Consider the following 12,539-nt stretch of genomic DNA (forward strand, 5'->3'; position numbering starts at 1 on the left):
TCTCCTCTGCATCTCGAACAGCCCAAGGCCTTAAGGGTGGGATCCTGTGACCAGCACAACTGCTACTGTCCTGCTATTTAACACAGTACCAAAAGGCAACTGTTAGAAATGCCATGCAAACACAACAGGACAAACAATATCCCATCCTGTTAAGAAACACCAAGAACTAAGACCATACAGTGAACATGACACTGGATTATCTGTCATCAGACCTCATCAATGCATCCTGCATACAGTGCTTCAAGAACATTTAACATGTAGATGTATTGCAAGTGCATGTGTGTAATTTGACAACAGTGAATGGACTGGGTGGACTGGAGTAAGAAAGACCCTCGAGATGGGGACCAATGATAAGCGATAAAGATGATTTCATCATCCTAGGTGATGGTGGCTTGGAGAGTGCTCCATTTCATCAAGGAATGGAAAATGGGAGCAGTGGCCTAAATTAGGCCCTCGTCAAACATTGAATCACTGAAACTAGTTTGTAGAATTGTTTTAACTGAATCCCCTGATGGGTGGGGCTTAACACATGAGGGTAATTCTGACAATCACAGAAAAGTATTAAAAGACATTTCATTAAACATTCTTCTTCTCGTTGTTTACAACTAATCCCAACTCTGGTTCTAAGAGCAGATTTGAAAAACACTAACTTTTATTTTACAAATGCTATATGACCCAAGTCGGGTCTAATTCCAGAACCATTGGCATTCTTTCTTTTGTAAGCAAAACTAAGTAATTACATAATATTATACATGAGTTAAAGGGGACATATTATGCTTTTCCTTATGTTCTGTCTTCTATAATGTTACAATAAAGGATGTTCTTATTGAAGGTGTCAAATAATGAGGTAAACCAATTATAATATCATGCCTGTAAACAAAAGGCAAAACATTCTGACTGCTCAAACATTCTGACTGCTCTGAATGTTAGGTTTCCAGCTGTGTTTTTCTTTCCTACTTTAATATGGTCATCTGTTCTGCTAATGTTGCCTCTACACGGTTCTCATCCATCTAAAAAGGGAAATTGGCAAATCAGAATAAAGTGTGCTTTTAAGGAGGGGGACGTTAAAGAGATGGGGATCTAATATGGCTTGTTTCAGACAGGCTGAAATGAGGGGCCGCATACAGAGCCAGTGTAAGATAAATAAGGAGTTTGTTGAACTTTGAATCATGCAAAGCTACTGTACTACTAGAGTCCCAGAATAAAAAATACAATGGCTGGAGATTAGCATAATAGGCCCCCTTTTAAGGGACTGGGGAGAGTTGGGTATATATTGAACTGTTTGAGGTGGAAGACTTTAGATAAAGAAAATTGCCTATGTCTGGCTTGATATAAACCAGCGTTTCTCAAAGTGGATTCCAATAGCTCTGTGGGTTCCTTTAGGAGGGTCTAAATTGACCCGTACAAGTCTGTAACTCTGACAGAATACAAATGGAACCAAATGAACCCTAACGGGTCCATTTGGTTCCATTTGTATACTGTCAGAGTTTAGGGGACCTTGGAATTTAAAAGTTTGAGAAACACTGATCTTAACTAATGCTTAGCTTGGCTTGGACATTTTGGCACGATACTGTATCGATACTGATAATGGCATGCCTCAGAGATATTTTCCATTAGTCGCAGAGTGATGTAAAGTGATGGGAGATAATGTTATGTGCGTTTGTATATGTGTTCTCTCTTTTGGGGACTTGGGATGCTGCTGCCTGGAATGGACACAGACCGTGAAGCTGGGCCGGTGAGTAAGGCAAAGTACACCATCACATTTTCCATGGTCAGATCTTTCCATGTTTAGTTTCAGAGCTTTGCAGTGTATCAAGTAGATGGACTCTGTGGAATGACAGCCTAATGGTTACAGAGCTTCATGATTAACCCCATTGCATTGTCACGCAAACTGTTCTTGAGAAAGGCATTAAAGGGGCAGTATTATGGACAAGATTTGTCTGGTCTTTGGGTGGATTTTTCTGTCGGAGGTTATTAAAGGGCAAGACCACTTTGGTAGAGGTTTGGGTTGTGTAGTTACCTTGCCATGATATAACTCCAAAGGCAGGCAAGAAGAAATCAAAAGTAATTTCTCCCTTGACTAGAAATTGATCATTTAAAATATGATATCATTGGAGAAGCTCTTTTAGCCTGTAAACTAACTCAAACAAAGCTGATTCAGACAGTATAGAACATCACCAAACCCAGTTTTTCTTTTTTTTTATATAAAAACTTCCTATTGATTTTACTGTTGTAAGATCCGGATCCAGTCCGGGGTTTCTTCCTAATAAAAATAGCAAAATGTTGAAGTTGACATTTTTATTAAAAAGAAGAAGAAAGAAAAGGCTACACAACCCAAACATCTACCAAAATGGTCTTGCACTTTAAGTGTTTTAAAAGAATTAACCTGGACTCGTTGCTGTATGACCAGAATTTTAAGTGGTGAAATGTTTCAACAAGCCATTCAAAAATCCCCCTCCTTGTGAGGAACATTTTAACAATCTGCATCAGTCCAAAAATGTTTGCCATGTCTCCCTAAAGATGGAGTTATTGATCTGAAATGCTAATATAATGCCCTAACAGCCTGTTGCATTAGAGGTAGGTGTCGGTCACTGGACAGTGGACACCAAACTAGATTTGGTGAAACCGAACAATCATTTGGTGAAAGAAGAAATGTCCACGGATTCTCTGTTTCATAGACATTACTGTAGTTTTACCAAATTGGTCAAAAAAGTAGGAAAATGCTTCCGCTTTAAATCTTGCCTTTTCACTCCTTTCAAGTTGCTCTGGGTCAGAGAATCTGCCTAATGGCTGTGATGTTAATGCCTGTGATGTAGACGCAGATAAAGACAAATTGCTCCAATACAAACTATTGTACCACATCATAATGTATGAGGAAAAAGGACTAAGCTTTGATTTAGTTCAAACATCCCAAGTATGTAGTGAAGTTGAATAACAGGATAATACCACAATATAGTTTGCCAAACCTAACCAAGGGCTCAAACATGGTTCCACCCCCTGTTTTTTTGGACTGTATTAAAGACGGCTCCCATCTTCCCCTCAACTCCTACAGTGAGTCGACCAATCGATGGAGGCTGATATTCTTTCACATTCATCTCCACTGCTTATGAGTCTGACATGATTTATGCAGTCCCTCTCACCTCATTATCACCCTCTTTTCCTCTCCCTGGCCTCCACTGCCTTTCCTCCACCGCCACCCCTCTCCCTTTCTATCCCTTCCTCTTCATCTCTGCTCACTCTCTCTCCACTCAATTTACTTTTTATTTCCTTTCCTCCGAATCTCCTCCTCCTCATCTCGTCTCTCCTCTCTCCTTTCACCCCCTCCTCCCTCTGTCCTCTGCTTCTACTCCATCTTTTTCCTCTGCTTTTCAGAGTTCTCTGTCCAATGGGGATAAGGGGCGCCCGACAGACTACCTCAGCAACGGCAAGAAGAGGAAAGCCGACGAGAAGGAGTTCATGACAGACTATGTGAGGAGCTTCATGTTTTTTGTACAAGTGCGCATGTAGTTAGCAAATGTAACCCTGGCTTCCCTATTTTGGGCATAGTCATCTGCAAAATCATTCACACATTTCTAAATTCAATCCAAGTTTTTTGGCAAATGGCACATCTACAAGGTTGGCTATTTAAAAAAGAAAATGTATCCACAAGTTTCCAACGTCCCAGAAGGTGGGTCGCAGTTCCGGCGTCGCAGCCGAGTGTGATCTACAAGCTCACAACGGTTGCATCTGCGACGTGACGTGAGCTTGTATATCAGCTGTTCTCCGGATGTGTCCGACACATAATTCTGCAGTAAATTCCCGCAGAAACAGATGGATATATTTTTTTAAATATAGCTTTAGCTCAAGTGGTTAACCCTGTTAGAATATTGCAACATTGCATTTAATAACATATAATAATTCGCAATCAGGTTTTTTATTTATTTATGATGGTAACCCAAACATATTTTTTAATGTTTAGTGCGTGTTTATGTGTGAACTTTCCACATGTAATCTGTAAACAACTTAAGGAGTTGCTGTAACCCTAATGCCTGTTCTCCCTGTATTTGTCTTCCTAGGGCAGCGATGCAGATAAGAGTGATGATAATTTGGTGGTGGACGAGGTTGGTACTCAGCCTGTGACTGCCTCAATGCTCAGCCTTCATCTGCATAGAACATACACACACACAGCAGGACCACCTGAATAATAATACAGCCCACTACCCTCCCCTGAGACACACACACACACACACACACACACATACTGATAAATGCATGCACACTGACGCACACTTATTATAACGTATTAAAAAACATCTGTGCTTTTATTAAACTGTTTACAATGCCTTTGTGCTTTTTATGTGGGACTGTTGTAGATCCATTAGTTTAATTAAGTGGAAAGTGACAACCGCTGAATCGATTTGTGCACTGGCGTCTTAACTTAAAAACACCCAAAGTGGCTTGTGTTAACATTCACATTTACAGACTATAACAATAAAAACACAAAAAGTTGTTTACTTTGTTCATTGCTTTTTACAAGGTGCCATTGTCAGGCATTTCTCGGTCCCATGCAGCAAGAATAACTTCTTTCTCTAACCCTTTCAACACAGGACCCATCGTCCCCACGCAGTGTGCAGTCCTACTCGTCCAGAGAGAACGGGCTGGACAAGATGCCTCCCACCAGAAAGGAAGCCCCTCCTCAAGCCAGCCCCGCCTCTCTGGCATCCTCCAGCAGTGCACCCTCCCCATCCCGGGGAAAGGACCCCCCACAGGTATGTAGACACGTATATCGTTGCTTTCGGACAAAACCCTTGCGCCTCCAGTTTTAAACTTTTGCGTTTTCTTTCGTAAATGAATGCCCTACTTCGTCGTACAGGAATGACATGCAAATGTTGCAGAAATAGCTGATCTACAACTACTTGTAGATCTGCTAATTTTGGAAAGATGTTGATGGTTAAAGTGGTTACGTTTGTGGGTTATATTACTGTAATTGAACACAGTTCTTTTTCCAAAAGTAATTGTTTTGGACATAGACATAAAAAAGTAGACGCCTCCTCCGGCTCTGGGGTGTCTGTCGTTTTTGTGGAGGGCAAGCTTCCTCTTGCGTCACAGTAGAGGACGTTCGGTAGGCTCAGCATGATCTAGGCCAATCAGAGGCAGGTGGGGGCGGGTCTTTTCGTAACCCAGGATGCGTTCGGATATAGGAACTGAGAGCACTGGTGTGCCCTCTGGTCCTTCATTTATTCAAACGCACCCTAGATTCTGACACGTTGCGGAAAAGACGCACTGTGTTTGGCCAGTAGTCACTTTGAGTGGCAGCGTGCCTTCCGCACTTCAGCCCTCCCGTTCTTACAGGTCGCTCCAATGAACTGCAGTGGTGAATGAGGTATCTAGCTTTTTATATCTATGGTTTTGGGCTTACAAGGTTTCCACCCGACAGCGACCATATGCAAACACATGCCCACACATAAGATACACAAGTCTGATTCCTGTAATTCACTTGACCCACATGACACACACAGTCGCAGGCGTGCGCACCAAAATGACACATTAGTGCAGTAGACTGTATTCATATCGCAGCCATTTGGCTTTTGCTTCATTCTCATGGGGGTGCGTTTACCACCCCCGCGAGTATGAAGTAAAAGCAAAATGGCTGCCGTGTGATTAGGGTCAATACACATGCATGCAGTCATTTCTCACACAATATACGTGATGTACTCTTCTGACTTGTCTGTCTGCTGCTTCAAGGAGAATCGCACAACACCAAGTTTCTCTGCTTCGCTTGTTTTCATCTTGCTTCCTTAGTTCTTTCTTTCCCTAATTGTCATTGTATTTGTTCCCTTTCATGTTAAATGCTCTATTTTTATTCATAACCTTCCTTCTTTCTTGTCTCTGCCCCTCCTCTCCCAGAGGGAGAAGTCCAGTACCCCAGGTATGAAGCCAGGCACGCCCATGTCTCAAGAGTCGAACGCCCCAGGACCCAGCGGCCCCCCACAGTTCCGCCAGGTCCCTGGCAAGCCTGCTGTGGACCCTCTGGGTACGGCCCCACATGGGGAGAGTTGGCTTCTATATATTTCCTTTTCCTTGTTGGTTTCTTTTCAAATGCCAAAAGAGGAGATGGACGCATAAATGCATTCAGCCACACTCAGACACACACACACGCACACACGTACGCACGCACGCACGCACGCACACACACACACACACACACACACACACACACACACACACACACACACACACATAGCGTACGCACTATGGGGAGCGCTCTGGAACATTAAGCAACATGAAGAATTATCTTTTAATTTCTCTTAATGGAGAATCAGTGCTACATTGAGCGATACTATCTGTGTGCAGCACCCACCTGTGTCGTGGGCAGGACCAGTTGGAAGGCTGGAGCCACAGCCTGCTTTGAGCCACAAACAGCTGTGGGTGAAAATGTTTGTCGATTTTTATAAACGGAATGATTAGTAGAGGTAACAGGCTGTGACTGTGAGCTGGTTCATAATGAGGACCAATCTATTGTGATGCATCACCCTGTCTCTATCCAGCACTATCCCCCTGATGCTGTCTCTCAGCCCATCTCTCTCTGTCTGCTCTCTCTCGTCTCCCTCTCTTTCTCTCTCTTTCTCTATTTAGCTCTCACACACTTTTTTTCTTCTCCTCAACACACATACAAGACACACAAACATACTTCTTCTGCAGATGTGCATCTCGATACACATCTTTGGATGCAGAGAGGTGTTGTGGCCAGCAGGGGTCAGTAGCAGTCTAGTGCTGCAGACTGCCACAGTGCCTGTAGCAGCATCTCAGTTCCTCTGCTGCCTGGCATCTTATTCACAGGCCGTCAGTCATGGAAGCCTGAGAGACTGAAAGGCTCTGCAGAGGAACTCTCCTCAGTAATATTCAGGCTTATTCTGCCATATTCTAAGGCAAAGGCTAAACTGTGCATTAGTTAAATTCTATCTTTCCTAAGCATTTCAAACAGCGGAGACAAGAGAGACGGACAGAATTAGAGAGGGAGTGGGAGAGAGAGAAAGTGATAGACACATTTGGCATATTAAAATGAAATTGAACCGGCTCACAGCTAGGCTGGCATGACCAGACTAAAACACAAGTGCAAATGATTTCATTCTGGCAGATAAGTCTGGTTTCCGGGTTAGCTCACGGCCACATCATATAAATGATCTCAAGCTGCAGTCAGTACCACAGTGTAATCCTACACATCAAACTCCTCAGAGTTCATTTCATTCTCGGAGGGTAAAAGTAGACCCTACAGGTCCATATGAGTCCATTTTATTTTTTACACTTGGCCAAATCCTCAGTGTCTATATTTGCTTTTATTGAAGATTTGTGAAATAGGGCTGTGGTTAAACTTGGCTAAAGTGGTTAAACTTTATTTGGCATTAGTAAATAAAAGGAAGGTTTCAGCGTGATCACTGCCCTGTTGCTTCCATTATAAAATGAAAGTTAAATACTGCCTACTGGCCGCGTGCATACAAAGTTTGGCACTGATATATCCAGTGGTTTGCGAGATTAGCTCTGGGCAGTCGGACAGATAGACCGACACACACAGACCGTGTCATAGGCTGCTAGCCTTTTGCAGAGCCAAGCCATAATAACGTTTACAGGGTGACGACACATGTTATAGAGACAACTTTCACCAACGTAAATCCAGGTTTTGCTTGAGATTTAACCCTTGGGTGTTGTTGTTTCACACCCAAGGGCAAGGGCACAAAAATGTTGAAAACCACTGCCATAACCAGTATTCTCTCCCTCTACTCCTCCTGTCCCCTCTACGTCTCCCGTCTCTCCCGACCCTTCATGTTCTCTCTCCAGCCCTGGGTTTGAGGAACCCGCTGGCGGTGCAGGGTGCCTACCCTCCAGGGGCCTTCGGCCTGCCTCCAGGAGTGAACGGGGACCTGGCGGGGGCGGCAGGCTACGCCGCCGGTCTGCACCTGGTCTCACCTCAGATGAATGGATCTGCAGCTGTTGCTGCTGCCGCGGCCGCAGCCGCCGCGGGCTATGGACGATCACCTGTGGTGAGAGAGATGGCTGCCTTTGTGTTTTCTCCTCTTCAGGAAATGTCATTCGTGCAGATTGGTGTGACTGTTGTCTACTATATATTTATACACCGTGGCTGCCCTGCAGAAACCTTTTATCTCCCTATTTTTAACTTTTTCTTTAAAGGTAAATGCCCTACTTGATCATACTACAGCGTCACACCAAAGCATCAAAATTAGCAGAACCAAAGCTCAAAACGCAGTGTGAAGCAACGTGTTTTGAGCGTGTAGATGTGCTACTTTTCCATCCGACAGACACGATATATAAAAAATATATATTATAGAAGTTGAATGGAGCGCTGCTCCTGCCCTGCCATCCAGAACATACCTTGTGAAGGGACAGTAGTCCTGGTGCACTGTCGCATGGAGATGGTTTGCTCTTTGGCACAATGGGGCGGGGCTGTCGCTTAGCGCTCCTGGACCAAACATTTCAGTGCTTTCTGCGATTGATTGCAGAGAGATGAGAGGTGGTGTGTGTGTCACTGTATTTTCTCTAGGCAGAGATGAGCGAAGAGTCTACGAGAATGCACAGCTTGTATTGATAGTGTTCCAAAGAGTATTGAAACCGGTTCAAATATTCAGAATCAATATCAAGCGTATTGAAAAATGTATATTTATGACAACACTCAAACTTCATTTTGCCTCATTTCAACTTTATGTGCACAAGTCAATATGTGCAATAGCCAAAATACACCTTCCACTACACCACTGTACAGCCTGACGTTTTCATCCTCTCTCCTCATAATGCTTGTATAGAGGCATATGTATTCTTCATGTAATGTTTGCACAGAAGCACACCCTTTATTCTATCATTGCCTTCATTGTGTTGTGGACACAAATTATGGCAACACTATATAGGTTACTATATTTACATTTATTGCTTCCAATTATATGAAACAAATGTGCTATCAAAGTGAACAAATGACACATTTGAAGATGTGATAGGAATCGGTGTAGACATCTGGAGACATTTAATGCCTCAGTGAAGTGATGAATGGAAGAGTGACAGACACAAGAGAGAGACACACACACACACACACACACACACACACACACACACACACACACACACACACACACACACACACACACACACACACACGTTAATCATTTTATGTTACTTTTACCATGCTGTTTATATTGTTGGTTTATAATTTAAATATGTAATGCGTGAAAATTACATTTATATCTTTACATTTTGGTGGTTGCTCCTAACTTTTTGATTTGGGAGCAACAGTGTTGCAGTGTTCTGCTCTAATAGTACTCCTCTCCTCTTGCCACTCCTGTCCTCTTCCTTGGGTCTGAAGGTGAGTTATGTTACTGCATGAACCGGGTTCTCCTGTCAACGCTTCTCTAGAGTTAATGTATCTTGGTCTACTTCCAGGTGGGCTATGAGTCCCCCCACCCCCATATGAGGGTCCCTGGGCTGCCTGCCAGCCTGCAGTCAGCCGCTGCCTCAGGAAAACCGTGAGTCTCCTTTGAACCTTTCGACTCTACACAAATACCATAATATCATCTTTCTACCTTACTTATTCAACTAGCCTTTTAGATATGTATTTTGGTGTTTATTACGGCACAGAGAAACTTCAGTTCCTCGACTGGAATTGCAGTTTGGAGTCATAACGATGAAAAATGGCTAAGCACTTTTTACATTTGGATGACAATGTTGATAATTTTGGTTATTTTTGGTGACCCAAAATGTTTCCTATCCATGTGTTTGTAAGGAGGTTGTAACCACAATGATAATGAACAGTAGCTGTCTATTCATGGATTAAAGTAGGAACTAGTGCATTAGGGAAGTGCAATCGGGCTCTGCGTTGTGTAGTGGCCCATCATGTGTGATTCAAATTTGGGGTTGACCGGACCACCGGTCCACCCTAAACTGGTGGTAGCCAGTCGGTATGAAATGTTTATTAAAACAAAATAAAATAGATTTGTGTATATCACTGTGTTCATGGTAGCATAACATTAACTCTGATTGGCTGTCAAGACATGAGTGGCTCTTGAATGGTGAAGCGAACGTCGTCTCAGTTGTCTGGTTCCCATCATTCGCGCCGCTCAATGCAATGTCACGCCAAGTCGCGTCTTTTCTTTTAACATAGGTAATCGTGCCACTTGAACAAATACCTTTGTGAACACACATTTACATATGTAAACGTGTTAACTAAAAATGCAGACATTCGCAAAGAAGTGTGAAAATATCAAGCATTTACTATAGGTTATCTTTGTGTTTGAACCGCTATGTTTGCTTCTGCATTTAACTGAAGAATGCCTTACTCTTTTTTCCGTCTCTTTTGTTCTTGTGCCGGTCCTATTCTCCAGGGCCTACTCCTTCCATGTGAGCGCGGACGGGCAGATGCAGCCGGTGCCCTTCCCTCCGGACGCCCTGCTGGGCCCGGGCATCCCGCGCCACGCCCGTCAGATCCACACGCTGAGCCATGGAGAGGTGGTGTGTGCCGTCACCATCAGCACGTCTACACGCCACGTCTACACCGGAGGAAAGGGCTGCGTCAAGGTGTGGGACATCAGCCAGCCGGGCAGCAAGAGCCCCATGGCACAGCTGGACTGTCTGGTAAGAAACACTGGACGCCGGGGGATCATTAAGAAACACTAGTTTCTTCTAGTACTGAAGGGGTTCTCAATTTGGGGTTCGGGGACCTCCAGGGGTCGTTGAGGGGGATCCAGGGGGCCCCAGCTTGACCCTTATGGGTCTGTAACTCCGAGAGTGAACCAAATGGACCCTTGCTTTTGTACGCTCTCCAAGTTAAATAAACACTGAGGATTTTACAGTGTAGATTGGGGTCCCAGAGAAAACGGTGGCCTAATGCCTATCAAACTGAGGGTCCTTGAAAAGCTTGAGAATCACTGCTATAGAACCTAATTGTGTAAATCTTCTCTTAATGGGGTCCCTGCTGGCATATCTTTTCAAATGGGGGTCCGCACGCAGGCTAATATTTATCAATTTGGGGGGTCCTTGACATGAAAGGGAACCAGTGCTCTACTGAGCACTGTCCCTTTGCATGCTATATGAGGTGCTGCTGTCCTTGAGCTGTGATTGTGTCAGCATGTATTGTGAGACTGAAAGTACTACCTCTGCACTGGTGTCACCAAAACAAATTCCTGTACATTATGTATTGTGCTTGGCGATTATAAGTGATTCTAATGAAGATACACGCACTCATATACACACACATACGCGCGCACACACACATACACACACGCGCACGCACGCACACACAGAAAATGATGAATTACCCTCATGTTGTTGTCCTTAAGCTAAATCTACCAGGAACTTATCTCACCAGGATACTGCTGATGCAGCTTAAGTTGAAGACTTTATAGATGAGTTATCCCTTGGTGTCGTAGCTCATTTGCATATACATATATAAATAAAACGCCTTGTTTTTATCTTGTCACATCAGAACAGGGATAACTACATCCGTTCCTGCAAGCTGCTCCCCGACGGGCGGACCTTGATCGTGGGCGGGGAGGCCAGCACGCTGTCAATCTGGGACCTGGCCACGCCCACTCCCCGCATCAAGGCGGAGCTGACGTCGTCGGCCCCCGCCTGCTACGCTCTGGCCATCTCTCCCGACAACAAGGTCTGCTTCTCCTGCTGCAGCGACGGAAACATCGTAGTCTGGGACCTCCACAACCAGACCCTCGTCAGGTAAGGACCCAGGAGACAAGGAGAGGAGGGAGGAAACATTTTAATAACCAGACCCTATAAGGAGAGGAGAGGAGGAGAGGTTGGATAGATGGATGCAGGACATAATAATCTGCAGAAGGTAAAAAGAGAAAAGGCTGTAGATCCTCCAAGCTGATATTCTAGTCAGATCATGAGGGATGAGAGCAGAAGAGGCAGAGGTCCATTATGCAGAGAGAGAGAGAGAGAGTCATGGTGTTCATTGTGTCTCGTCCATGCAGGCAGTTCCAGGGTCACACAGACGGGGCCAGCTGCATTGACATCTCCAACGATGGCACCAAGCTGTGGACAGGAGGCCTGGACAACACAGTGCGCTGCTGGGACCTCCGAGAGGGAAGACAGCTCCAACAACACGACTTCACCTCACAGGTACATACGCACACACACACACACACGCACACGCACACACACACGTGCACACACACAGGTTTTACAGTCTAGACTAGCCAGCATGAGAAAGCTGACTGTCTGCTGAATGCCATTTTCTAGCTTCCGTTATCAGATGAGCTCTGATCCTTACTGGGGCTGTCAAATGAGCTCAGAAATTACATTGGGCTATCGGGGCGACCCGATAGCTGAATGGTTGGATACCACATGGACTCTAATGACTGACAGCGAGTCCCCAGTTTGATTCTCAGCCAGCCGGACCATTTGCTGCTTGTCACTCTCCTACTCTCTCTGTATTTTACGTCTCTCTACACTTTATACCTGCTGTATCAAATAAAGGTTCAGAAAAAGCCTACAAAATAATTTAAAATTAAGATGGTTTTCAGAAATTAACAGTTGTATTACTC

At 44.4% G+C, this 12,539-nt stretch overlaps 1 protein-coding gene across 2 annotated transcripts in view; it reads left to right on the forward strand.

The window, feature by feature from the left end:
- Nucleotides 1-12,539, forward strand: part of tle2a (TLE family member 2, transcriptional corepressor a) — a gene marked incomplete at its 3' end in the record, with an annotated part of 61,709 nt that overhangs the window by 47,190 nt on the left and 1,980 nt on the right. Inside the window, exons 8-17 of one of the 2 annotated variants that reach the window (XM_080721879.1) lie at nt 1,680-1,735; nt 3,373-3,468; nt 4,056-4,100; nt 4,587-4,748; nt 5,887-6,013; nt 7,816-8,018; nt 9,424-9,506; nt 10,362-10,611; nt 11,462-11,709; nt 11,967-12,114. In XM_080721879.1, coding sequence (XP_080578005.1) covers nt 1,680-1,735; nt 3,373-3,468; nt 4,056-4,100; nt 4,587-4,748; nt 5,887-6,013; nt 7,816-8,018; nt 9,424-9,506; nt 10,362-10,611; nt 11,462-11,709; nt 11,967-12,114 — 1,418 coding nt within the window. The remainder of the gene's footprint in view (nt 1-1,679; nt 1,736-3,372; nt 3,469-4,055; nt 4,101-4,586; nt 4,749-5,886; nt 6,014-7,815; nt 8,019-9,423; nt 9,507-10,361; nt 10,612-11,461; nt 11,710-11,966; nt 12,115-12,539) is intronic. The other variant, XM_080721880.1, reaches the window with a different exon arrangement.

This window comes from Nannobrachium achirus (genome assembly GCF_963921795.1).
Source record: "Nannobrachium achirus genome assembly, chromosome: 1".
Classification (NCBI taxonomy): Eukaryota; Metazoa; Chordata; class Actinopteri; order Myctophiformes; family Myctophidae; genus Nannobrachium; species Nannobrachium achirus.